This window comes from Calypte anna, chromosome 13 (assembly GCF_003957555.1).
Source record: "Calypte anna isolate BGI_N300 chromosome 13, bCalAnn1_v1.p, whole genome shotgun sequence".
NCBI lineage: Eukaryota > Metazoa > Chordata > Aves > Apodiformes > Trochilidae > Calypte > Calypte anna.
In genome coordinates, this window is record NC_044259.1 from 17405941 (window position 1) to 17433902 (window position 27962).

Sequence of the window (27962 nt, forward strand, 5' to 3'; positions counted from 1 at the left end):
GAAGCTATCTCGGAATTCCCTGAAAAGTTCTGTAAATAACAGCCAAAAACCAAAAGCAAATCTATTTCAAAGACTATTTAGTATATGATTAAGACATAATGCCTCCAAATGAATTTTCTGGATCAGTAGGTAATTGTAGAGGTCCATCTCTTTCAAACGTGTAAGCACATAATGAAGGCAGAAACCAAGAGAGTGTGACTTAGCTCTTTGCCAGCAGTTTCCAACAATACATGAACACCCCCTCTGCACATTGAGTAGGCAAGATGTACATGGCAAAGAAATTATTTTTGATTGCAGAAACAAAAGGAAAAATAAACTTACCTTCTGTCACCCCAATATCTATAGTTCCTTTCACTTGACTAAAGCACCACAGCACATCCTGCATGAGGTTTCCAAATCCTGCCAGGGAAAGAGATGCAGAAGGGAGGTAAGATACAATCACACTGGTATATAGCTTGTCCTTTCGTGAACAAACACACACATACAAATTGGCACACGAATATCTGCAATCCCTGCACGAAGATAAATATTTGCTCACCTGGTATCATTCTCCCACACAAAGTGCAAAGCTAACACTGTGACACTGAGAGCATGATGCCTATGTTATGAATTGCCTGTCTGTCTGCACTCCCCGTGCCATGGCAGGGCTGTTTCCAGCACGGAGCAATCGGAGTCATTCCCCTCTCCATCACTGGCAGCATCACAGAGTCAGGAGGCCCTGTAGTCATGGGCTTTGTCACAGCCTCTCTTCATCAGAATACTAATGTCCCCAAGTCATTCCCAACACTGCTAAAGATAGACCAAAACAGAGAAAAAGAACTACTCTTACTACCACAACAATTTATTTTTTTGTTTTCTCAGTTTGTGGTTAGTGTAGCTGTGAACTGCTTAGTAATGAGACCAAGCAGAATGAAGCTGCTTTACAGCACATTGTGATATTATAACCAACATCTGCCTGGAACCAGAAGGGCACTGCAGCTGATTTAAAAGAATGCTACAGGCTTTTCTGTTATTAGGCATATCATTAAGCTGTAGCTCTCCCAACTCTGCTTGCTGCTGTAGCAATATTCTGTGTTAAACCATTCCGAGAAATTAGGATTTTATCTACTGCTGCTGCTCATTTTCTTGACATCTCTGCAGAATTTCCCGTTTCTGTAGTGTAGTTTTCACTGTAGCACAAAAAATCCTCTGCCTCAAAGGACAACTTGCTTCCTTTTATCCTAACACACATTCTAACTCAAAACAATTTGCAGACATAAAGAAAGCCACACAAAAGAGTCATCAGGACAGGAAATGTCATCTTACCCATTTTACACACAGGTGAAACAAGGCACAGAAGATGAGAGTGTTTCACGGTCAGCAATCATGGCACTGAACTCAGTCAGGGGGTCCTGCTGCAGGACTCAGACTTGTTAATTGCCTGGGAAAAAAAAAAAAAAAAAAAAAAGGAAAACATGGGACCTCCCTGTCAACTGTTCCGTCCCCCTGGAGTCTCCGAAAAAAAAAAAACCAACCCCAAAACTGAAAGTGTTTGTAAAGAATCAGAGCCCATTCTGCTTTAAAATTGTGGTGTGCAAGGATGGAGGATGGGACCCAGGTGCTGCAGGCTCTGCTGCTGGATCCTTAGCCTGGTTTGGCTCCAGGAGAGCTTCCATGGGAGACAGTCTGCATCTCTGCACTTGAGAGACATCGTTAATAATTGACTCTCTGTAATTAAGCATTTTGGCAGGTCTCACATGGGACTCACCAGCAGGGGCTGACAGAGGTTAGGATTTCTAGGTTTCATCCCAAATCAGTAGACTTCTGTTACCAGTAGACAGAAAAATTCCTAAAGTTTAATACCTGGCTATGCAACTCCTGATAATAAATACTGCACAACAGCATCATGCTGAGCATCAGGGTCTGCTAGCTCAGCCACTCAGAGCTTTTTAGTATGGAAGAACAAACCAGCAAAAACATTAGGGTTCCCATCTGCTTCACTAGGCACCCATCAGAATTCTGGTATTGTCACCATTTATATGTTAGGAATTACACTGGGAGTGCTTTAGGGTCGATTCCTCACTCCTTCAAGTGGTCAGGATACTCACTGTTTAATAATTCTGGAGTTTGAGGGTGGACTCATTCCCCAGGAGAAACACTGCTTTTTAACTCAGAAGATAATCTGCCAGATGTTTGCACATTCACTGAAACTTGAAAGAAAAATTAAGAAATGCAGAGGTTTCTTTTCCAAAACCCAGGATGTTCAGCTAGCTGTGGTCTTAACTGAAAGGTGCTGTGAACAGCTGAGCACCAGCATAGGTAAAAAAATGCTGCAGTGCTAAAATTACTTTTGCAAGCAACCAAGTTCTTCAGATTGCCAGGAAGATACTTCTAAGGGAATAGATTTCCCTGGCTCATGTTTACTCAGACTTTTCCCTGAAGGAGAGGAGGAAGAACATTTATGCAAGTTAGTTCATACAAATCAACAGCTGTTATAGCAATTTTTTTCCCACAGAGATTTGAAGTGCAAATTATAAAAACTGGAAAGCAAATACGGCAATCAAGCCCCTCTGGGATAAGAATGCTTTTATATGTAAGATTTTCTTTGTATAGTCATGACAGCAATAAGACCTCAGGTTCTCTAACCTGAACAAACCAGTGAATAAATACATCTTTTTCTAACTGTTGTAATAAGGCTTGTGCTGTTGTTATTTCTTGTTTATAACATTTTTATTAGTTCTCGTGTTGCCATGACAGGAACTCTGTGCGAATTAGACCCTCACTTTACTTTGATAGTTCTTATTTGGTAACATTTGTTACTGGAGACAGCCAACATGGCTTCACTAAGAACAAATCCCGCCTGACAAATCTGGTGGCCTTTTCAACCTGAAAGAAAATGAGTCACGAAGGTATAGCAGAGGGAGAGCATCGAGTCAGTTTCATGTGACAGTCTGTTAATATTGGTGGGATCAGGTGATGGAGACAGAGAGCATCTCCTGGTGTGTGAGGTTATGGTTGGTACTAGGGAAAAGCAGTGGGAGTAGGAATACTGTTTACTTCCCAGCGCATCTATTGACACATTGTGTGCCCATAAAACAGAGTTAACTTGTCTGTGCATCTGTTCTCAGTGCAGTAAAGCTGAGCTCATTTGTTGTTAGTTATTGCTAACATCCCAGCTCCCAGGAGAGCTGTTACATGCTCACTACCATTATCATGCACAAAGCTGTTCATAAAGCATTCACTTCTGCAGAAATATATTTAAAACTGCATTTAAAACATTTGTTTCCATATTATGATTTTCCTCAGTTTTTCACAATGTAAATATTATGGGAATTTTAAAACAAAGAAACAAACAAAAAAAACCCACAAGAAAATCAAGGTTAGGTGACTTTCATTGTGGCAGGAGAAACATGTAAATGAAATGAGGCAGATTTCCTTTTGTATCTGTCTGTGTCAGAAAAGAGAGTGCTCCTCTTCCTGGTGTAAGTAGAGATGAGGAAAGGGAATGCATGGAGCGAGGGTGGTGCTGAGGGATGCCCCTCGGTACAGCTCTGAAAGTGTCTGCATTGCCTTTGGAGCTGTGAGTGCAACAATGGACAGGCAGTACCCATACCTAAGTCCTGTTGGCTGTGGAACTGGGACTTGATGCCTCCCAGGCATGGTTCATTCTTGAGGATAAAGGTAGTAATTATATCTGTCAAATATAAACTAAAAAAACCACCCCAACCCCCAAACCCTAACAGAGCTCGACATTGTGTAGCTTATCCATCTCTGCCTTCAGCTTTTCCAAAGCCACAGACAATGTATGATATTGACACTCTTTCAGATGATCAGATGAAGACAAGGATCTTTTTGTGCACTGACCCCCTTCAAGTTGTATCCGTGGAGAAGGAATCCCCTCTTACGATTTTTCTCAGGCAAATCTCATCTCTCATGACTTTTAAGGGTCTTTCAGAGGAGTAATATATTTCTTCACTGCTCCCCAGGAGGGTTTGCAATCTGTTTAGTGATAGACAGTGGTTTGATCCTCAGCTGGAAGAGATGAGTCCTTGCTTCCCTTCCGTGAGACGGATCAACTGACACCGGGACAGCTTTGCCCATCTGGAACAACCTCGCTCCTTGCTTGTGGAAGACCCCACGTTGCTGGAGGAGCCCCGGTGTCTGCACCTCTGCGACACGCTGAAGGGAAGAGGCTCCAGGAACTGATGCTGGGGATGGGGGATGTGTGGCCCAGCGGCTCCCCACGAGCGGGCATCACCTTCCCTGATGACTCCGGATGCAGGTATCTGAAACAAGAAGTTACTGCTCTCCATGTGAGCCCATGAGCATCGATCACCAGTGACCCTCCGTGGATGACGGCAGAATTGCTGCCTCTGGGTCCAAATCCCGCCCGCCAGAACAGACTGGGTACAGGGAGCTGCGAGGGATTCTGCTGGGTTGAAACTAAGTGAAATATTCAGCACAGCAGTTTTAAACTGGATTAAATCTCTGTGTCAATATCCACGCTTTTGATCAAGCATCCACGTAATAGAACTTCAAAATATCTCTGATTCAGTAGAAGATCTGGGCACTCCAAGTTCACTTCTTTTAGGGATTAAGGTTCTAGGAAATACGTACAATAAACATGGCTAAACTTCTGAAAGCCATTGCTAACAATTGTTTTGTACTTGAAACAAAAATAGATTTGGCTGAACAGATAAAACCCTGAAAGTGTAAAAGAGAATAAAACCACTTTTTTTTTTTTTTTTTTTTTTTTTTTAATACATTCCATGGCAGCAGTTCGGTGCTTTTCTCCCTGAGACTTCTGCAGAGCCCGGGTTTTCTGGGGGGGGTGGAAGGGAGGGATTCCGGATGCCCGTAGCGGTGCAGCAGACACTGGGTTTGCAGAGCCTCTGGGAGGAGAGGAACCAACTCTCTGCCTCTTCTCCATTAGAAGGCACCAGAGATCTACCGCCTGCTCGTGTCACCAGCCGGGGAAGGCTGGAGGTGGCTGTTGTCATGACGGGTGCCTTGGGGAGCTGATTCTCCTCCCCGGGTTTCTGCTCGGGGTGTCGGTGCAGGCAGACACCCCCCTACCCCTCCACCTCCTCCGCAGGGAATTCCGCTGCTCCCCGGAATTTCACCACTGCTTCGCAGCTGTGGTGTGTCCCCAGGAGCACATCATCTGTTGCCCAGAGATGCCCTGAAACTCTCTCCAGGTGACCTATTCTGCAGAGAACAACTCTGAATTAATACTTTTGTAACATTTTAACTTCTGATGCCACTAGCTGTACTGGCTCTAGCTTTTGTTGGAAAAAAAAAACAACACAACACCAAACAAACAAAAACAAAGCCAAAAATAAATCATAAAAACTTAATTCTAATGACTTACAGTAAAAAAAAAAAAACTAATTTCATTTTAATCGCTAATGTGAAAGACAGAATAGAAAGGATACTTAATCCCGCAATTTTTAGTCCATTTGGGCAAAGCTCCCTTAAACATGCGGGTCTCACCTCTCCAAAAGATAAAGTCCGACCTCGGCCATGGAAGGGAATCTCAGGTTTTCCTGCTGCTGAAGCTGTAGATAAATCATTAAAATTCCCTGCAGCACGGATTTGTTACCCTGCTCACCAGAGATGCTTTTATTTCAGGCACTTAGCTGAAGGCTAACTGGGCCCCAGGCTCAGCACTCTGAGGGACTGACCCCCTCCAGAAGGCGGCAATTCCTTGTTGTAAGGCAGGGTGCACCTTGGGAGGGGGAGTTTCAGTAATTTGCCTATTTTAAAGCAATAAACCTCTGTGACGTTTCACAAATTTAAAAGACTGAATGACCCCGCCCAGGCGGACCAGTTTGGGAGGGGGTTGGCGGGGGCACGTCGCGAAATGGCTGCAGGTTTTGGGTCGTGTTGGGACGAAGGGACAGGACTGTCCCTCCCCCGGCGCAGGGGCTGTCACAGCGGCAGACGCGCCCACCCCGGGGGCTGGCACCGGCTGCGGGGCTGCTGCAGCCGGGACCCGCTGCCAGAGCCGGAGGGGACAGGGGGAGGGACGGGGAAATCTTGTGCGGGGAGCGACCCACGCGTGTCCCCGCGCTGCGCTGGCCCCGCCCGCCGGGGGGACTCAGGGGCACAACGGGACCCCCGGGCGTGCGGCGGTGCGGCCGCTCCGCTTCTCCGGCGGCTCCTTCCTGGGCTCCTCCCAGACCCTCCGCTTCTCCGGGCTCCGCCAGCTGCTTCCCCAGACCCTCCGTCCCCTTCCCCCCGGGCCCTCCGTTCCTCTCACTCGGACCCTCCGCAGGTCACTGCCGCCGGCGCAGGAGGGTCCCGTTCGCCGCCCCTTCCCCCCGCTCTGCTCCCCAGGTAGGTGCCTTCCTCGTTCGTGCTCTCTGGAGTGGGGTCTGCTCCCCTGAGTGGGGGTCGGTGACCACTGGGGACAGCGCGGGGTGGCGGGGGGACACACGACAGTGGCCACGCAGCAGCTGAGAGAGGTCGGCACCTGCGGGGCCGGGCTGCAGCTCTGAAGGTGACAGACAGAGATCCTGCTCCCATCCTTCCTGAACTTGTTTGGGGCTGCGGAAGAGTTCAGGTTAATTTTTAATTTCCTCGGGGCAATAGTGACAGAATAGTGCCGAGTACTGCGGTGTGACTGTCCCAGCCTCACCTGCTCAGCAGACCAGCAACAGCACCCTGCTGCACTTCAGCAAGGGAGAGGCAGTAAGAGAAATTATTTGTGAACCCTTCCAAGTTAGTGGTCCTCTTGGGAGGCAGCTCAGTTGTCACCCATCAGTGATAGCTCTAATAATGCAACTAGCTGCTCGCCTCTATATGAACATCTTATCCTTTCCTTCATCCTGCTGAGCTCTTTTCCTCACCCCAGGGCACAGTGTGCTTGCAGTGCTGTGTAAACCCTGGGCATATTGCCTCTGCTTTGCTTCAGTTTACATTTATCTATTGAGGATAAAACATTCTTGGGAATGTGTGCTGCCTGGCTCTGGAGCCAACAGCCTGGGCATTCCCAAGCACCTACCTTCTCACATCTGAAAAAAAAGTGAAGCTACTCAGTAGCTGTGTCCCCAGAATGTACATCTGAGACAGATGTAGCTGCATTGCACCCCTAAATGTGCAGTGAAAAGAGGAGTGTCCTAGGGAACACTCTGGGCTGGATAAAGTCCAAGTTGTGCTGCACCATTAACTCCCTCATTTTATTCTTCTAGGGTTTTGTACTTCCAGCATAAGAAAATGTGTGTTTCACAGGGCTATCAGTATCAAAATAAGCTATCAGATTGCGCAGATCTTTTGGCCCATTAGGCTGTTTCTACATTTCCCAGGAGCAATCAATCCTGGCCTAGGTGAGAACGTTATGATCTTACAGGGTTTCTCCGGTAAACTCAATTACAATGGGCTTTCTACCTGATAATCAGTTTTGTCTCCAGAGCAGTGAACCCTCAGAAAATCTGCAGGCTGCAAAACAATTCTTTACTCTGGATGATGATGTTTTTGCCTCCTGCAGTGACCAGGGCAACACCGTTCCTCAGGCACCAGCTTGGAGGGTGGAAACGTAACTGAGAGGAGCAGAGAGAGCTGAGCACACCATGGGAGCAAACACCTCCAGCAAGTTACCCCGCTGCGATGGAAATGAAGATGGTGAGACCTTTTCCTTGCCATCTTCTGGGACTGCAGAGTCCAGCAGTGCAGGGACCAGCTCATGTGCAGGGGTGCAAACACCTCGGCACTGAGAGAGCAGCGTGCAGGCTTGAGCAGCTGGAAAAGGAGAAAACATTGCAGAGAGCAGTACTGGAGGCCAGTGTCACTATGCTGCCAAGATTATAGTGATAGTCATTAAATGATTGTTCCATAAACATGTTTCCTTTTGCATGAGTCAGCCTGCTAGCTGCCATATGGGCTTTCACCTGAGTACAGTAATAGAATGTGTATGTAAATACAAATACATGGAAATAAAAGCAAAATATAAGGGAGCCTAGATAACTTATAAACTGCTGTCCTGAAGGTGACAGCTCCAGTCAGAGGGGATGCAATCCTGATTACTGGGGACGTAAGGGGAATAGCCCAGCCCTTCATGGACTCCTTCTGCAGGGACAGACATCACAGGACAGGGCAGGGGGGCTCGCACCTACCTCCTTTGGGGTGCACAAACAGTCAAAAGGCCTCTTGGATTGTCTTCGAAATTGCTGTTGCTATGGTCTGATTATTTTCTGTGGCACCATACTTTTATTTTATTTTTTCTTTAAACATGTACTTCCCAAGGGGGCTTTGTTTTCTGTCAGCTGAAGTGGGATGACAGTACTTTTTTCCCCTCAGTGTTTCCTTTGAGCAGGCCCAGTTGTGGCTAATAAGCTAGTGAGATGAAAAGAAAATGTAATAACCAGACAGAAGGTTCAGCGCTGCAAGGTGATCTCCCCTCCCCATATAGTCAGGATAAGACCATCTTGAAAGCCGGATTTTCTTTGTGCTGCTTCTGGGCAAAAAGGAGAAGAAAGCATCCCAGAGGATGGCAGCCAGATGCTGTCCCCAGCTGGCCAGATTTGATAAAAGATGAAGCAGAAAGAGATATGCAGTGAGGACAATGACTGGGTGAGCTGGACATCCATCGTTCTGAGGTCCTTTGCCTCTCTATCCCACCAACAGCTATTCTGTCTTTAAATTGCCCCAGAACTGAGGGGAGCTTTAGCTGTATCTTTGTTCCTCTTCTTCCTGGATCTGCACTGTGTGTCTCCCACAAGCATGGAGGGGCTTGTGTTGCTACTCCCTATGCTGTGGTAGCACTTGGTTTCCTAAGGCTGCTGAGCAGAGAAGGAAGGAAGGGATGAAATATAATGAAAATGGGGAAAATTACAATGACCAAAGGAAGATGAACCCTAATAGACTGTGTGGTGCTGTGGGATGGTGGGATGGGAGGACCTGAGCCCCCTGAGGCACTGACTTCCTCTTAGCAGGTGTGGGGGCTTCGCCAGGGTTGATTTGTCCCTGATGAGGATGTTTTTCATGACCAGTTAGGTCTTGTGTTTTCTATATAAATTTTGTTCCTTCAACCTGGGTTTACAAATACAACCCCTGCTTCAAAATGGTGTTTCATGCTTGTGCTTCAGTTGGTTCTCTATAGCAATTGTGTTATCTTTCTTGGCATCTCTAAAACATAATTTGTCTGAGTTGGCATATCACATGACTTTTCTTGCTGAAGGGCAAATGCTTTGGCCTTTTTTGTTGTTTTAGATACCACCAGGCAGCTAAATGAGGCTTGTCAGATCTGTAGGTATGGATTCAGGATGAAGAACATGTGTTTAGTCCCTGATTTGGACACCACAAATTTCAGTACTCATTGGAAGTGAGCCTCTGGACTGGCTCCCTGAAAACTGGGGATGGTAGAAAAGCCAAAACAGAGAGAGGTTAAAATGTGATCATACCTGGTTTGAGAGCCTTAAGTAAAAAGTATGCAGTTTAGCTTTCTTAAAGTCAGCTCAGTTATAGACCTGTGTTTAAAATACTAATGAAAACATTAACAGTAGAAGACAAGGAGGCAGAGGGTGTTAACATGTTCAGGAAAACATTCCTGCTTACTCCACCATGAAGGCACCGAGGGCTTCTTGTCCCTCTCACCTTTCCCTGCAGGTGATAAACATCTTCACTATCCCTTTTTCGCTCTGCAGATATCCACCACCCTTCTCTCAGGATGTCAAACCAGTAAACAGACCAAGTTAAACTCAATTGTGATCAGCTTGTGTTCAGCTCTGATATTTGCAATTTTGATGCTGTAATTACAGGTTTCAAAAAGGGCTTCTGTGCCTTAAAAAGCTGCCTTTTTTTGCAAGTGCTATAGCTGTAAACCATAAACTTTGCTCTGGTTAGATTGTGGCATCCTACCTGAAAAGACAACAGCAACAAGAAGGACAATTTTTTTAAATTTAGTGTGCCTGTTCTAAAAAATCAATCCAAGACTCAGTTACCCAGCAGGTATTACACCCCTGGCCAGGTAGGCAGTGGCTGTTTTCAGCCTTGTTTTTGGAGGAGGTTTGGGCAGGCTCAGTGGGCATAGAGCTCAGGCAGTGTGGTGACCCTGATGCATCATGATTATGTTGAATAAAAACCAGTCTGCCTGCTTCACTTGTTTGGAGAAAACATGCAGTTTGTTAAAACAAACAAATAACAGTCCACTAGCAAAGTCTGAGTACTCTTACCCATAGCTGTGCCGTGGCAGTGAAACAGGATGTGTCCTAGGGGTGCATTTCTGATGACTCTCATGCGTGGGTCTGTCCCGAGGAGTCACCTGGTGATGTCCCAGTGATTAGCAGCAGGTTCCTTGCCTGAAATCTCATCTGCTAGAAAGCTTTGGAGACAAACACTTCTTTCTGTGCCACTCAGTTCAGCTAATGAAGAAAGGAGCAGAAGACAATTATGTTGAGAGCTGCACTTTCCAAGCCAAGCTGTGGTCTCAGAAAGCTCTGCAGCCTGATGGCCAAGCTGCTCTCACAGCAGTGTCTCCCCCATCACCCGGCACTTGGTGGTGGCTCCAGGATTCACCCCTGGTGGTCACAGCCATGGTGCCCCCTCCAGAAACCAGCAGCAGGGTCTAAGCCCCACACAGGCAATTTGTGTTTGCTGCAGTGATTTCATTTGATGAGACACGGGCAGCTTCATGCTGGCTGAGGAGAAACACTTGATCTGTAGGGTCATTCAGATCAGCACTTACAGAGTCTTCTCCCCCACTGTGCAGATGTCCACTCCTCAGCCCCATCTCCAGCCAGAAGCCAGCAGGTGAAATGAAATACATGTTCACTTTCCATCCTGACCTGCACCATCTGCAGCTCTTCTGTTCTTCCCCTGGGCAGCAAGAGCCGTGTTGGATGCTGAGGAGCAGCAAAGGTGGTGCTCAGGGCTGCTGTGTTTGAGTGCACAGTTATCAAATGGGTGTCCAGAACACCATGAGGACACAAGATCCCACTGCCCATTTGTGACCTTACAAAGTACAAACCTCAGATAAACTAAACTTCTCTGTGTTTGGTTTCAGCAGGAATAAGGTGACACTTTCATGTTTAACAGGCAGGGCAGAGTGAACGCATTCACTTGATGGTTCTTTGCCTGATTTGCCATTGAAAAAGGCTGACCCAGGGAAACTGCCTTTGTTGCTGTGCTGGAAAGAAAAAAAAGGTTTGTTAGGCACCAAGTTTTACGCAGCACCCAAATCTCCAAAAGCAACAGCAAGTTGCTAGGGTTTCCCTTATTTTTCTCAGCTCTTATGGAGAAAAAGTGGTAATTATATAATAGCATCAAAAGGTTGCTCAGCCATTCAATATTTAAATGTTTTCTCTTTCTTGCAGTCACCTTCGACCATTTTGAAATTCTGCGAGCTATTGGGAAGGGCAGCTTTGGAAAAGTGAGTATTTTGTGAATAAATCACCATTTGGACAGCTGGAGAAGTGAGAAATGGGTGAATTAGAGGCTCACAAGAGAGTAATGAAATAAATCCTGCATTGTTAGTCAGCTTTGACCCACGCTTCAACTCCTGGTAATCAAGAAAGAATCAGACCCTGGTTCCTCCTCAGTTCCATAGCCACAAATTATATTACAGGAGATTGAAATGAGATCTTAATAAATCAAATGAACTGAATTTCATTATGTTTCTGGATAAGCAGTTTCTAAGATTCCCCAACAAAGCAACACTGACCATCACAATAGATATTTAATAAGGAGCTACAATCAACATGAAAGGTCTGGCAGGGTGTTTTAAGGGGATATTTCTCTGTGAAACACAGTGTTTGTTATTAAGCATCAGGTTACAGTCATAGGTTGGTTTCATTTTTATGCTGTTATGGAACTCCATGCTTGTCTACACTGACAGAATTCTAGATTGTCATTTTCCTCTTCACCTAAGGGCACACTCATGCCAGAAGAGGAGTGTGCCCTGGGTGCAGAGTGTGAAAGAGATCTCTAGACAGAGAGATTTATTTGGTGGCAAAAGAAATAGGTTGACTGAACCTTTGTAAATCCATCCCAAACTCATAAACTGTTGTGGAAATGCATCTGAAAAAAACCCAGCATGTTTTGTTTTGTACTCTTACCAGCTTAGTCTCCCACTGAAGCACCATTTCTTTCTAAATTTGATGACATATTATAAGAAAGATTAAAATTCAAACCCCCCTACCCCTCCAACCAAGCCCAAGGTTCTTTGTGAGCTGAACGAGACTTACAAAGGATGAGGGGGTCAGGTGCTGCTCCCCAGTTTCTGTACTGCAGTTCTGTGGTGGAAAGGACTCTTCAAACAGTAACTGGTGTGGAAGGGACAGGCAAACCAAGATTAGTTACTGCTGTTACATAAAATGTTGACCCATTGTGATTCCCTGCCTCCTGCCTTTGTGGTGGTAAATTCCTTCCCCTAAGCAAAATTTCTTATTTGGCTGAAAACTGGGTGAGGTATTTACTGGCAATGTCCATGGCTGCAGTGTCAGTACACGGAGCTGGGACTTGGCCAAAGCCACTGGAGAACACTGGTGGGACTGTGTTTTACCTGCCAAAATCTGCTAACAAATTGTCTCTAATTTATCCTTCTAGGTCTGTGTTGTGCAGAAGAATGACACCAAGAAGATGTATGCCATGAAGTACATGAACAAACAGAAGTGCGTGGAGAGGAATGAAGTGAGAAATGTTTTCAAGGAGCTGCAGATCATGCAGGGCCTGGAACATCCCTTCCTTGTTAATTTATGGTAAGATGTTGCTTCTTTACTTAGTGGTTGAGTCAACGTTGCCACTTCAGACATCCTGAAGACCAGATTTACCTGCTTCTCCATTGAGCCAGCATCCTGTGGTGCTGGGGTGGGTGAGCAGTGAGGTCAGCATCCTGCCTATGGTCACTCTGGAGAAGGTGTGTGTGTGCTCCTGGGACCTGTCCCAGGGGCTTCTCCTGGATTCCACTGAGTAGGCTTCTCTTTTGGGGAATCCTGTTGAGTTAAACAAGAAGTGAGCCCCCTTATCCCCTAGACAAACACAAGAGTTTATTCATGTGTTGCCCTGTGGTTCTTTCCCAGGCAGGTCCTGCACATTGCCATCTCCCAGTTTTACTCACCATGCTGCTTCGCAGCCCAGAGCAACTCCTGGCAGCAGCACAGGATTGATGGCCAAGCAGTGCTCTGTTCACAGGGCTCTCCTCTCCTTGCCTCTCCTCCTGATTCTGTTTTTGTGGTTTATTTTGCACTTTAAACAGGCTGCCTTAATATGTTATTGATACCTGACTGAATTGATGCTAACCAGCAAAGATAAAAGCAGTTTATCCTTGAATTTACTGACAGAACAATAATACCATTCAGATTTTATTGCAGAAGCCCATATAACCACAGGGGAAATGTGTACATAAAAGCATCCCTTTCCTTTAAGAGTACCTGATAAATGCAACCTACCTGGTTTGGTTATAGCCCTTTTTCAACCATTAACAATGGGATTGACCAGATGAATAAGAAAAGGTACACTAATTCTTCCCCCTTTGTGTGATTCAGCATGTTTGCCTGCAGTGGAGCAGTAAAATAGGAATTTTAAGTAAGACTCTATTACCTTTAGAGTCTGTCAGGTTAATGTTATTAGGACACCAGTAATGTTTTAAGTGCTGTGGTCTCCTACAGCCCATGATCTAGTAGCCAATATCCTTTAGTTATGGGATTGCCTTGGGATGATGAGTAATTAAATTTAGTGGATATTGGATTCATTGGATTAATATTGTATTAATTTTTAGGATGAGGTAGAACTTACCAAAAGTAAACCCAAGAATGAGTCTAAAACACACTGAAGAGCACAATTCTTTGAATAGCCTGGTGGTCCTCTTCAGAGTCTCCTTTGAGAGGAAGAATGCTGTTAAGTGAACTCCCAGGAGTTTGCTGGTGGGGTTCTAAGTTTTGAATGAGAACCACACATCAAGCTTTGGACAAGTCTCCAAACTCTGCTTTCCTACTTGAACAAGCTGTTCCAGGCAAATCTCACTCAGCAGCTGGGACGTGTAAAGCAAAAATGCATGAGGAAAAAAGGTGGTAGCTGATTGTTAGACTGTCTCAAAGGGAGACTTGGTAAGCAGTGTCATCAAAAGAGGTCACCTAAAGAGGAGCAGCAGAGAGCAGCTGCATCCCCTGTTGTGTTGAGCAAATGGGTTTGTTACCAGGCTGCTGTCAGGAGAGCCAGAGCCTTGTGCAGGCTGCTCCTGTGGGTCACCTCCCTGGGCTGCTTGGAGAAGACAAAGTGTCTTGAAGAGCTGAGTGTGGGCCCCAAGGGGAGCAGAGAGTGTTTATCCAGAGCTCTCACTGCTGCACTTCCACTGCTGCACCGGGGGCATGAGTATTCCCAGAGGTCCCCTTTGTCCCTTTATAACCGGTCTGTCTGAAATACTTCCGTCCTTGAACCCTGCTCATGCCATTTTAGGTACTCGTTCCAGGATGAAGAAGATATGTTCATGGTTGTGGACCTGCTGCTTGGGGGGGACTTGCGCTACCACCTCCGACAAAACGTGCGGTTCCAGGAGGGCACCGTGAAGCTTTTCATCTGTGAGCTGGTCCTGGCCCTCGACTACCTCCAGAGCAGGCACATCATCCACAGGTCAGCTGGGGACCTCGGAGCAGACTGCTGCCTGGAGGCTGCAGCAGGGGTGGACTTGGTCCTCTTTGGCACGAGGGGACAAACAGAAGCTGAAGAGCTTAACAAAATACTCTGCCACGTGCAATTGTTTGGTGTGGAGCACCAGGCTTCCCTGAGAAAAGCCTTTGACATCCAACAGGGAGCCTGGTGTTTCTCCCTCTGGGAAAGCTAGGATATGGCATACTTAATTTCTCTGATAATCCTGCAAAATGCTGTCTCTGATAGGTTTAATTAGCCGTAGCTCATTAATATCCATCCTGGCCCAGGGAGAGTAGGCATCAGCATTCCAAATTCCCCTACTGTGGCCCTCAGAGGTTTTTGCTCTCTGCTCCCCTCTGCAGTGCACTGAGGGACAAGGAACAGGACCATAACCCAGTCTGAGTCTGTATCCCTTTCTAGAAGTGCTCAGAGTTTCCTGCTGGCCAGCAAGATTTTTCACTGACAGTGAAAAGACACTTGAGCTCTTTCCACACATCTGAAGCCTTGCAAAATAACAGGAGGCAGAACCTTCCCCTGTATGGGAGGCAGGTTGGTCCCCAGAGGGACAGACTGGTTCCTCCTGGTGTGCCAGCCCATGCAGACCTCGGGTGCCCCAGGGGTTGGACTCAGGAGCTGCTAACAGGAGTGAACAGGGAGGGACCAGCAGAAGGTAAATAAAGGCAAGGAGATTATCTCATTCATAAATATCACTCCAGAAGAGCATTCCCGTGAGGTGTGAAAATAGAGCATAGCACACCATTTTAAAGGGAAATGGATAGTTGGTTGTTAGTAATGAAGACACTGATGGAGATGAAGAGTTGATCGTGTCCATGGCATTTGGCAGTGTTCCCAAGGTGGGAAAGCAGAGAGGCTGATGCCTGCCATGTCTGCAGCATGCTAGGGAGAGCTGCAGAGCACCAGAGATGTTTTGCTCTGCTTCAGATCTCGTGGGCATCTGGTTTCTCAGGAATCTCACCTTTCATGCTGCTTGTTTTGTTTTATGCCTGCATAGATTTCTCCTGTGATGCACCTGGGCTGGGCAGACAGGACATCCCAGCTCCCTGTGCAGGCTGCAGCCCGGGAGGTGAAACCATCATGTGGTGACTGCACCTGCTCACCAGCACCAAATAATGGATGAGCATCAATAAAACATGGTGAAACGGAGACTGCTGTCTCTGTCCTGGGCAGCCAGGGCCAGATCCTGATGCTGTTGGCTTGGCCTGAACGAGCTGAGTGGGACACTGGTGTCAGGGAACCACAAGGAAGAAATTCTCTACCAGTGAGTGCTGGTGTTTATGGGACCAGGAGGCTGGTGGCCAAACAGTGCACTGGGCACCACAGAGAGAGACAAACAGCCCAGGGACAAATCTCCCAGGATATTTACAAGAACCAGGGGGTTACTTGTAAATACAGGTGGGAAAGGCTAAAGTTTAGGCTGCAAGGTTTGCCTGTTTAAACTGAATTGAATACAACCAAAACATGCATGGCAGCTGGTAAAACTTTCAAGGTATTTAATTAACACTGTACTGCAAGTTGTTTAACACTGTAACCCAGAGGAGCAGTGCTGGGTGATAAAGTGACTAAGCTGAGGCAGTGACACTGCAGCATCTGCAGCTGGGAACATCAGGAGCCTGGCAAGTGATTGCTGCCTCTCTGAGCAAAGCTGTGCAGAGACAGCAAGCACAGCCTGCTGGATGGAGTCACTTCCCACATACATGTGAAAGGCTGGAAAATGGACACAGACAGTTTATAAAAAATGAGCATGCAATTAATCAATACGCAAAATAATCCCTGTTAATTGTTTGCATTCTGGGAATGATCTCACTGTGCTGGTGTAATTCCATTGGCTGCATACCAGACCAAGACCAGAAAAGGCCCCAGTGGAAATAAAACAAACAAACAAAGGTTGAAAAACTGAATCAGAGATTAAAACCTTTCATTTAAGAAAGTTCATTTAAGAACTTTGAAAATGTTTTTGTATGATGGAAGAGAATAAATTTTTTCAACCTATTTTTACTGAAACATTTTTTGAAGTTTTTCATTAAGTGAGTGTTTTTCTCAAAAACACCAAGTGTGGCATCACCATTTTTTGCTATCAAATACAGCTTTTCTGACCACCTGGGCAGTGGGGCTCTAACCCGTGGCACATTTTTGCTGCACTTGTGGGTGACCCAGCTGCTTACCTGGAGCCATCCTGCTCTCTCTGGATGAAGACACCTGTCCCCATCAGTTCCTGGGGGACGGGGGTGGCACAAGGACCCTCACTGGTTTTTATATCCCACTGGAGGTAGTTTGGGTGGGAAGATGCTGGAGAGCTGTAAGCAAGTACATGATAATTAGATACATTGTCCTGTCTGGATTCCAAGAGGCGAGTTCAAAGTTGATCTTAGTTTTTTCAAGATAAAATCCTAAAGCTGCTCATTTTTTTCACTGTAAGGCCCCAGCCTGGTGCCTGTGTTCTGCCTGGCATGTGTGAGTCTCCCCTGGGACACTGCATCACCATATGCCTGGCTGGGGACTGTTGTAATTAGCTCATTAAAAGCAGGTAATGTCTTGTAAAGCCACTCAGGTGGACACAGCAGGCATATCAGGTGTATGTTTTCTGCCTTCAGTGGAAAGTGTTTCCCTGAAGCATTGCCATAGGTATTATTATTTTGTTTTGGCCTTTATATATATATATATATTTCGGCAGCTAAATCTTTGGGGAACCCGTTTGTTTCTAGAGCAAAGATGTTAAAATAATCTGATTTCTACTGAGTAAATGGGGAACATGTAGAATGGGAACTGAGAAGCAAAAGGAGGATAAAGATAAGCTGTTGTAGGAGGACTACCTGGGTGCTGCAGGCCCAAACCCAAGCAGCCTTCACCACCATTCCTGTTCTCCTTGTGTAATTAGTCTGTCTCTTATGCTCAATTTGAACGCCACCAGAGCCCCAGCTTAGACACTGTCTGGGGCCTGACATCTCTGGAAACGTGTCCCCCAGAGCCTGGACTTTCCTCAGGTGTCAGCATCCATCTCTCACATCACATTTCTACACTAATGACTCTCTCCCCTTCTCTGCCTTTCTCCTTAGAGACATCAAGCCTGACAACATTTTACTGGATGAGCATGGTAAGTGCCAGCTGGTTGGTGGCTGTGCATGTGTGTAAGAGCAGAGCCAGGAGCAGGACATCAACATCACAGCTCAGGTTCTTGCTGCTTTCCTCTCTGTTGCATCCCTTCCCATGGCTGAGGTAGGAATGGACCATCTTTCTCTGCTTTAGTTGCTCTTTTGCTTTTTGAGCAGCTGCTTTGTGTCCCTGCAGGGTGCTGGGCACCCTGAGGTGCTGCCCCGTTTCTGGGGGTGCCTTAGTGTCGAAACTCCCTTTCCTCTGTCTGACTGATGGTGTCTTCAGAAGGGATGACACATTTTGTGCTGCTGTGGTCAGTTGTTGACCAGACCTTAGTTCTGAGATCTTCTTGTCTCTTGCTTAAAACATACACAAAACGTAATAATTTGAGTGAAAATGCTCACTCAATGCAGGCGGTGTGTAATGTATGCTCACAAGCAGAGGAATAATGGTTGAACAGACAGTCTTCTTTCAGTCATTTTCTTTTTCTTTGAGCATCTGACACTGGGAGAAAGCTCCAAAGAGGAGCTGGGGCTGGGTAGAGATGTTGCTGTAATTTTTTCTTCATTTTTTTTTTTCCTTAGGCAAAACTCTAATTCTGTTTTTTCATTACTCTCTAGACACATTTTTTCTATCCTGGCAGAGCTCTCTCAGTGAAGAGCTGTCTGATATTTATTAGCTTTTAACTCTATAGAAGAACACTTTGTTATTTCTTTTTTTTTTTTTTTTTCCAGATCCAAGTAACTGTCTTGTGAGAAATCTTCATTAGCACCTGCAGCAAGGCACCCCAAGAGCAGTCAGTGCAGGCACAGGGTGTGTCTGAGCTCATTTTCACTTCAGAGGCTGCAGCAGAGATGCTGAAGCTTCCAAGGAGTCACCATGACTCTTGTGGGTGACCAGGGTTGCCTGGCAGCAGTCTCCTCATTAGGCATGTGACCTCGAATTTCGAAGTGCTAATTATTTATTCAGGAGCTGCCAGCAAAGCTGCCCCCACGTGCAGCAGCTTCTCTCCTGCCTCACTCCATCCTCTGCTGCTGCCCCATACACAGGGGGATGCAGAGACCTCTCCTCCCTCCTGCCAGGGTCCCCTGGAGACCTCTGGACCCACAGGAGCAGCTGTGGTTGGGGTCCCAGCACCAGGGACCCTCCCAGCCAGGGTGGAGCTGTGAGTGGTCAGTCCTCACCTGGGGACACCCTGGGGTGACCTGTCACCATCTCCCAGGTCTGTGTCCTGCAGGACAGAGTGACAGCTGCCTGAGACCAGTCAAGCCCCAGAAATGTAGGTCAGCATCTCCCAAAGAGGGGAAAAAACAGGATAAAAATCTCTGTCTCTTTAGTCACATTCAGCTCAGCAGGATGTAATCTGCAAACTTCTATAATGACACTGCAATTTGTGCTTGTTTTTGTGCCTGTTTTCTGCTTGCTGAGATACTTTAACTGTCTGTTGTAGAGGTTTCAGAGTTATTTTCCGTGGATGTACCCTTGACTTCAGTGTCCTTCTGGCTCTGACTTGTAGTATTTCTTTTCTTCATCTGTGGCAGCAGAGTTGTGTCCTCTCATGCATACAGAAATCTTTGTCCCCAGAGCAACTGTGATTGCAGTATGTTGATCTATACTGAGCCTCCTATACTGGGCTTGTTTTTCAGTATCTCTTCCCTATGGAATAGAGCTGGAGCTCCCCTCTCCTATCCTCTCCCTTCACCAGGCTTCCACAGCTCTAATCACAAAGTGTGTCCTATTTGCCAACATCAATTTTTTATCATGTACTTGATTGAGATGAGTCCCCTGAGCGTATGGAACTCCTGGAAACCTTCAGTCCTTCATTTTTCAGACTCTTCAGCCCATCTCCCTTCCCAGCTGTGACTCCTCCACACTTCCTCTAGTTAAGCAACCCATGGAACATGTTTCATGGGACACGTTTTCCTGACCTTAACAACCACCTCATGCCTTTGCCTCTGCCACCCTGGTTGGTGGCATTCTGTATCACAGTATCAATTTCAGCTCAGAAATTAAAGTGAGCTAGAAATTAAGGGGAATATCAGGCAAATGTCTTTCTGGGCAATAAACAAAGTGGTTGATAGAGATTTGGATCTGGTCCCACAATGAAAAATCCTCAGCAGGTGACCACCTTCACCAGTCATTCCAAGCACAAAATTATTTCCTTCTTTCATGATGAGTCTATAGATTTGGCTGAATGACAGCACAGCTCACCTGGGAATAAAATATTGTCACAGATTGCAGTTTCCAGGAATTGTGACTAACTCATCAGGAGTTTTTGGCCAGGTCATTTGTCTAATAAAATTGAAGAAAAGCTCAGTTTTATCTCCAGTAAAACTGAGAGGGTTTTTTCAAGAACCCTGTAATGGCTTTTCTCAGTATTATTTCTTGTACCACTGTGGGAAGGTTTTCGAGGGCACTCACAGCCTATTTGGTCTCTAATCTAAGGTAAGAAAGTTCCAGTACAGTCTGTCCATGTTCCACAGCTCCTAATGCCTCTGGCTTCATAGTCTTTAAAATGTTATCTTCAGTCTTTTATCTTTAAAACGTTACTTCAATCTGCAGAAGCCTTGTACTTTTTGCACAAAAGAGGCAGGAATTATGGGGTAACAGAGGTGCTGAATAGAATAAGAAAATTCTTTGCTTTAATGCAGAACCAGAGGCTTGTGCAGTGCTGGTTTGGGGTAGATGGGATGAGCTCTGGGAGGGACATGGTGCCAGGAGCAATGTTTGGAAGCTGCAGTCAGATTCAGGAAAATGCCAGCCTCAAAGTCTGAGCCTACAGCCCAGCAGCTGTGCCCTGTCCTTCCCTCTTGGCTAGCAGGAGGTGCTGTCTGGTGGCCCAGTCCCCCAGCTGTACCCTGCCATCCCTCTTCACCCCCTCCACCTCTTCAGAGCCTCAGCCTTGGTGACTTCCCAAGTGGGATAGTTTATCAAACCTGTGATTTGTTTGAAGTGAATCATCTAAAAGATGTATCCAGAGAAAGGCTCATTTGTGCTTGGAATATCAAATCCTTCATCAGCCTTTGTAATACATATTTATGAAAACAGCTCCCTGTGAAGTGGAGTGAGAGCTGGGGATGAAAGGCAAGTGATGGAAGGACACAGAGGACATGGCAGAGAAGGGAAGGCAGCTGTGTGTCATTCTGCCCATGCTGGACACCAGGTCTCTGGTGGCAGCAGAGGTTGGCCAGCCCAGCCAGGAGAGACCTGTTGTGCCTGGGACAGAGCAACCGTGGGGTTATTATTGAATAATGACTCTGAGAATTCCCATTTTGTTTGCTCCCTAAAGGGTAAATTAAGGAATAGGTAATGTAACAAGATACACCTGTAACCAGCCTGCAAAGTGAGATGTTTTCTATCAGTTCCCCCACCAAAATTTCTTATGTTCTAGAAACTTCTTGCCATAGAATATTTTACTTAATGTTTCTCATTCCAAGCTGTTTCTCATGTGAAAGTAAAGCAAATCAAGCAACAGATCAACCTCTGTCTTTCAGGGCATGTGCACATCACTGATTTCAATATTGCCACCATGCTGACTAAGGAAATACAAGTCACCACCATCGCTGGCACAAAGCCCTACATGGGTAAGAAGATTTTTTATTTTCTAGTTGTCATTTTAAGGGCATGGTTTGACAGCTGTGGTGAGGTACAGACCAAGTCCTTTTTGATGAAAGTTTGAGCTCTTTGCTGCTAGGGTATAACAAAGCTCAGGCTCTGGTTTGGGAGAAGGAACAACCTGGTAACACCCTGACACAGCTGGAAAACGTGCATCCCTCTGCTGATGCCACACACCACAGCAAGGCAAGTGTGCTGCCAACACAGGTTGTAGTGCCATTATGCCATGCTGTACAGCATGGTTTTGATTATAAAATAAGATTTACACCCTTGAGATCTCAGAGTGTTTCACAAGCAGCAGCCTACTCTTGAGGAGGAAAATGAAGCACAAGGGCTTGTATTTGTTCCCTCAGTCCGTTAGCAGAAGTCCTACACTGCTGCATCACTGCCTCATAATTTCAATTTTTATATAAAATAGCTGCTTTAAAAATGAGCATTACTTAGGCCAACCAAGTGGCCTTAAGACGCAAGCAGATGCTCATCATGGTCGAAAGAGCCCACATCCTGCTGTCAGGCTGAATTTTCAAACAAGCAGAGACCAACAGATTTATCACCTGGTTAATAAACATAAAGTAAAATAACACTGACTTACCTGGGGGGGAACTCGGGCCAGAGCATGCAGGTAATGACCCAGAGAAATATCCTGAGCTAATGCCAAGAGAACTCTTCTGCAAACATTACACAGAAAAGTCTTTTAACCATAAATTAAACTTTGCTAAGTGAAGCAGAAACGCTCAAAAGCATCTCTATACAGCTAACACAATCCCTCCCACACAAAATACATACTTTCATACTAACACTGTCCCCCAGACCTAAGTAACACAGCCCACAACCACCTCCCTTAGAGCAGCCCCTTGGGACTCTGCTTTTTATCAAGATGACCAGATTGACCTTTCCCCTTTGCATCACCAAAGCAATCCCTCTAGAAAGAAAAACAGGCACAAAGAGGAAGCATTACTCCCTGTTTTGTTTGTTTTAGAGCAATTCTTGCCTCCCAACTCACACAGAAATCTACAGTTATTTTTTTATCTTTAATCTCAAAAGGGAAATTCATTGGCTAAGAAAGAGCATGTCAGTCTGTGCCCCCACCCACCTCCCATTAGCCTGATTCCCTCCTAAAAACCTGTGGCCCTCAGGCTTCCTTCAGTTACAATTTGCTTTCCCCTGCCAAGGGTGCAGTCAGCACCCTGTCTCGGCTTACACTGCATGTTAATGTTTGTGAAAAGCTGCCTTCATTCACCCTGTGAGGCTCTATTTAGGCTCTGCCAAACTGCAGTACTCTAAATATGAACAGAGATGTGAGTGGGACAGGACCAGCTTTCCAGCATCAGGATGGGCTGAGCACCAGCTGAGGGCAGGGGCTCTCTGGGGGGGGGTGCAGGAGTATTCAGACCTGTTTGATACCTGGCTTCAGTCCTTGTTCCAAGGCACATTTCCTGTGGCACAAGAGAGAAGTCCTGTGTCAGCAAATGGAGTTTATTCTTTCTGGGCTTTGTGGGCAGGGAAGCACTGAGTGATCCCTGCAGAGGGGTCCTGGGACTGGGACTGACTGAGACAACAGCCAGGGAAACAAAAAGTGAGTTGCTGCAAAGGAACCTCTATGTTCAGTAGTGCTTTGGTAAAGGACCAATCCACCAGCCACATGCCATTGTTATGAAGAAAAAAGAAGCAGGTATTTTCAAAGGCATGGTAATGGGTAGGATGCTTGTTGGTGTCCCAGGCAGAAGAGCAGGGATGCTCACTGTGGCATGGATCTGTATTGCTCATTCCCACTTGAGACTGCAGCAAGGCAAACTGCCTTTTTTCTGTGTTTTGCAGCACCTGAAATGTTTAACTCCACAAAACCCACCGGCTATTCCTTTGCTGTGGACTGGTGGTCATTGGGGATCACTGCCTATGAGCTGCTCCGGACACGGGTACTGTGCATGTGGCTCCTGACCCTGCCCATATTGATCCTTAAACACTGTTGGAAAAGTTTGTGCTTTATACCAGGGATGAGGGGGCAGAGCCAAATTTAAGGGTTATTGCAGCATAGGGAGCAAAAGTATCTTGCCCGGAGTTCTTGTGATCATAGCCTGGAGCTCAGAAAGAAGCAGTCACAATACAGAGCACCTTGTCCACAGGCCTGGGGGAAGCTGGGCAAGGCATGCTGAGCTGGTCAATGAGTCACAGCTCCCCAGGTTTGGGTTGCCATGTGATTTACTTTGAGTTCACATCCTGCAAGGAAAAAAAAAAAATAATCTTGCAGCTGCTGTAACAAGACTGAGCAGTTTGGGGAAATGCAAACCACAGTGTGTAAATTACCAATAAAGCAAAATCTCTGCCCGTCACAGCAGTGTTCTGCTGCTATCTCAGCTGAGGTTGGGGGCTTTGTACAAAGCAGTTAGATTAGTGTCTTGGAAACGTTGGGTAAAAAGCAGTGGAACCTCTGTGAACGTATTAATATAGTATTTGAGTTTTCCATTTGTAACATTAAATGAATGGCAGGACTGGTAATCACATTGATTTTTGGTGGCACTGTTGGTGACACTGTTGGCACTGTGTCCAAAGATGGGAACAGAAATGCTGCTAGGTGTAGAACCTTGCTGGCACGGCCATAAGATGGTGGCACCAGTGGTGGTCGCTGCATGGGGGAAGTGAAGGGAGACCTTGAGGTCCACCTAGTGTACGTTCATGATAAGCACAGTGCTCCTGCTTTGATCTCACGATTTACAGCTACAGTTTTTAAGATGTATTGGTAACACCCTCACTCACTCTCCAAAATACTTTAAAAATCTAGGAATCAAAAGTCTTTTAAAATGGAAACATCCCACCGTGGTATAATTATCTCTCTCGAAGTGAGGCAGTTGTGTTGTGGTAGTTGGGAGCTGCACATGGAGGTGACCTCAGTAAGGCCACAGTTCTATGCAGTTACTGTCAGTGTTCTTGCTGAGATGATTGTTTGGGTTATTTCAGTTGAGCTGTGATGATCAGAGGGGGAGAGGCTTTCCATGGGAGGCTCAGGGGTGTACAAAGATACTTTGTTGGGAGCGCTTTGCTCTAAGAAAGATTTCCCGAGGAGATTGAATAAAGAGACAGATAAAAACACTTTCCTTGTGGGGTTTGTTTTTCACAGAGGCCGTACCACATTCGCTCCAACACCTCCCCAAATGAAATCGCTCATGTCTTCAGGACAGCCACAGTGATGTACCCAGCAGCTTGGTCCCCAGAGATGGTGTCACTGATCAAAAAGGTGAGGGCAGCCATGGAGATGTTGTTGCTGATGAAAAAGGTGAGGGCAGCCATGGGCAGCTTGAGGCTGGGCTGTGGCTGGGTGCCTGCCCAGAGCAGCCATCTCCTTCCACCCTGCCTTGTGGCCTTTGCAGCAAGCTGTAGGGATTCATTGCAAATTGTGTCCAGATTCAGAGTTAGTGACCTTCAGGTGGCAATATATAAATAAACATCCATCTCCTCCTGCTGTAGCCACACCGGTGGAATAACCAACTCACAGTGCTGCATCCTGCAGCCATGGGGATGGAGTTTGGCTGCTGCTAACGGACTCATGCAGCCTTGGCGTCCAGAGTCTCTTCTATAACTTCATCTCTCTGGAACAACATAACTTAGAAATATATATTAATATATCTGTCAATAAATTTGGCAAAAATAGCACTTTTTTTGTTTTAAAAACATTTTCCCCAGTAGTGAAGTTCACAAGAAGTGCTGATACTAGTGAAATCCTTTGATGTGGATGTTTTTTAATGAAGTGGTTGTCAAAACTGCTTCAAAATCATTACTTCAAAATCATAATTTTGAAGCTGAAATAATGTTTGAAATGAAGCCATATTTTCAGTAAACAAAACAACAGTGTCAGACACTGTCTGCATACACTGGCAGCAAAGCTGAATTACTGAACCCTGCCTAAAAGCACTAGCTTCAAATTTTGTAAAATATACAGTTTTCTAATTGTCAAATAACTGTAAGCAATAAAGTACTACTTGATGTATCTTGCATCTATTTTTTTGTTCCAAATATTATGTAGAAATATTTTGTCCTCTCTAGTGAAATGCTCAAAAATGTTTTTTATGAAAATGAGTCATCAATTCTTTGCTGAGGCAGAACCATGGCATATTTTCCAAGAAGAAAATTGAAGAATATCTCCATTTGCTTAAAATGAAATGGAGGTAATATTTCATGAAGCCTAACTGTAATATACAGATATTTACTGCAGATATTGTTATGTTGGAAGATTTTCCCTGGAGCACAACAAGCTGCAAACCATATAGGCTCTCTGGTGAATAAATAACGCAATGTCACCATTATTTACATTTCCAAGTGCCCCTTTGCATCTGGTTTAACAGCCATATGTATTTTATATGAGACCCACTGCTGTTCTGTCCTGGCTCAGGCATCCCCCGTGAATGTTTTTACTTATTAGCGTTCAAGGCAAATCGTCATCGCTAGCTGAGCCACATCACTCACCGTGGGACTGGAGCTCCAGAGGGAAATGAGCTGTGGAATGGAAGCCCCACTCAGCAGAGCTCTGTGTGCACCTGATCTCTGATTTCACACCTCAGGGTCTCTCACTTTCTCACCCCTTCCATTTAACTCCCACTACAGCTGCTTGAGCCGAACCCTGAGAAGCGTTTTTCTCAGCTGAAAGATATCCAAGACTTTCCTTACCTGTCAGATGTGAACTGGGATGCTGTTCTCCAGAAGAAGATAGTGCCAGAATTCATTCCTATGGTAAGACAATTGGATTTTAAAAGGTTCTCATGTACCCAGATGTCACACACTGCAGCCTGTCCTCACCACATAGAATCAGAGATTGATTGGTTCAGGTTGGAAGGGACATTAAAGATAATTTTCTAATAATCATTTCTTCCTGTAATGACTCTCCCTCACAAGCCCATTGTTCACAGTAAAATAAAAAATACAGCATATAGTGTTTCTGATCCTTTTTTAATCGGATTAAAGCAGCACAGAAGTAACACAATCCTTAAGGGAAAATAATCCAAGGGCTTTTGCATGCAGTGTTACCTCCACTGTCTTTCAGACAAACAAAAGCTGGGCTAAATTATTAATATTTGTTAACTGGATGTACTTTGCCCCTCTGTTGCTGGTTTTCTCTGTGTTGGGTAGAGTGGCTTCCTTTAAAAACAGTTTTGCAGGCTGCTGTGTTCCTCCCAGCAGAGACCATCACTTCAAAGCAGCCGAAGGGCTGAACAGAAGCAGTGAGCACAAAATGAGCATTTCTCACACCCTGACCATATCCACTGTCTGAGGGAACTGATAAAATATGTAAGAGGTACTGCAGGCATTCTGATTATGTCTGCAGTTGTAATTAGTTTATTTTATACAAAATTCAGCTCCCAGGTGCTGTGCAATTTATGAGACTCTTCAAGACAGGCTCTGAGCCCTTGAGGCAACCCAACCTCTCTCTCTCCCCCCTAGAAAGGCAGGCTGAACTGTGACCCAACCTTTGAACTGGAAGAAATGATCCTGGAATCCAAACCTCTTCACAAGAAAAAGAAGCGTCTGGCTAAGAAGGAGAAAAACACCTGCAAAAGCAATTCGTCCCAGGTGAGAGCAAGCATGTGGTCAAGGCAGACTTGCATTTTCCAAGCAAGCTGACCGCCATCTCAAGAGCACCACAAACTGTTCAAACAGACCAGTGTTGCCCTTGTAACCAGCTTTATTCCTATGACTCTTTGGCATCTTCCCACAGTGCAAGGCAGTGTGGGAAAGGAGAATCTTAAATCTCTTCTCCCCACTGCAGTGATAAAGATGCTCTATACCTAAAGGTATCTCTGAATCTCCTTGAAATTGTCTTTCTGTGTGAACTGTGTAATTTATTCCCCATCTCTCTATTTTTCCATGTGGCTCTGGAAGGCCTGCCATCTTCAAAAGCACCTGGAGATGCTCCAGAGGGACTTCATTGTTTTCAACAGAGAAAAGTAAGTACTGACACAGAGGATCATCAGAGGCCCATGGGCAGGCTGGGTTTGGGGGCCCCTTGGCACATGCTTAGGAGAGGCTGATCTGCCAGGTGGAGGTCTGGGACCACAGCCCCCAGCAGCATCAGCTGCAGCGCTGGTGCAGGCGGTGCCATTGCAGGGGGGCTCAGAACAGCCCCTGCCAGGGAACAGGAGGGTCTCGGGCAGCCGCACCCCTGCCTGGGCCCCCCTCACAGCACCACCACCCCCTTTCTGCCCCTAAGGATGAGACACCACCACAACAACACCCAGGAGGCCACAACGTGCAAGGACAAGCAGAACAACACCCTCTAAGAGCAGCGCAGACCCCGCAGGAGCTCTGCTGGTGATAGACTCAGTGCTCACCCTTCGGCTCGGCTACCCAGCCCGCTGCCCTCACAGCCCTGGATGCTGCTTGCCAGGCTGGGAATGGCCATGTTCCCTTCCTCAGCTGGGAGGAGGCAGCAAAGGTTTCCTCCTCTCCCCACACAGGTTCCTGTGCCTGTTTCAGCACTGCTGGTGGTGGTCAGAGGATGCAGATGTGGAAACAAAGAGGTCACAACTAGGCACTGGTGAATAACCAGCATTCAGGTGCTTACCCAGGCCAGACTGAAAAACCCATTCACCATCACATTAGATTGCTGCAGCTGGCTGAATCTGATAGCATTTGGCTTTCAACATCAGAGGTAATTCGATTGTATATTTTTTAATCTCTCTACCCCT

The 27962-nt window shown here is 46.0% G+C and overlaps 1 protein-coding gene across 2 annotated transcripts; it reads left to right on the forward strand.

Annotated features, from left to right (window-relative positions):
- Positions 1-6084: 6084 nt before the first annotated feature.
- STK32A (serine/threonine kinase 32A) lies at positions 6085-27957 on the forward strand. 2 transcript variants are annotated; one of them, XM_030459085.1, is made up of 13 exons: positions 6085-6318; positions 7469-7602; positions 11292-11347; positions 12523-12674; positions 14371-14544; positions 17637-17674; positions 21168-21257; positions 23107-23204; positions 24404-24520; positions 25885-26010; positions 26719-26847; positions 27157-27221; positions 27485-27957. In XM_030459085.1, the coding sequence occupies exons 2-13, from the start codon at positions 7551-7553 to the stop codon at positions 27552-27554; spliced, it is 1167 nt and encodes a 388-aa protein (XP_030314945.1). In that variant the 5' UTR covers positions 6085-6318; positions 7469-7550; the 3' UTR covers positions 27555-27957. The 2 variants fall into 2 exon arrangements, with proteins under 2 accessions (XP_030314945.1, XP_008493718.1); XM_008495496.2 differs by lacking the exon at positions 6085-6318 and having other exon boundaries at positions 7402-7602.
- Positions 27958-27962: the final 5 nt, after the last annotated feature.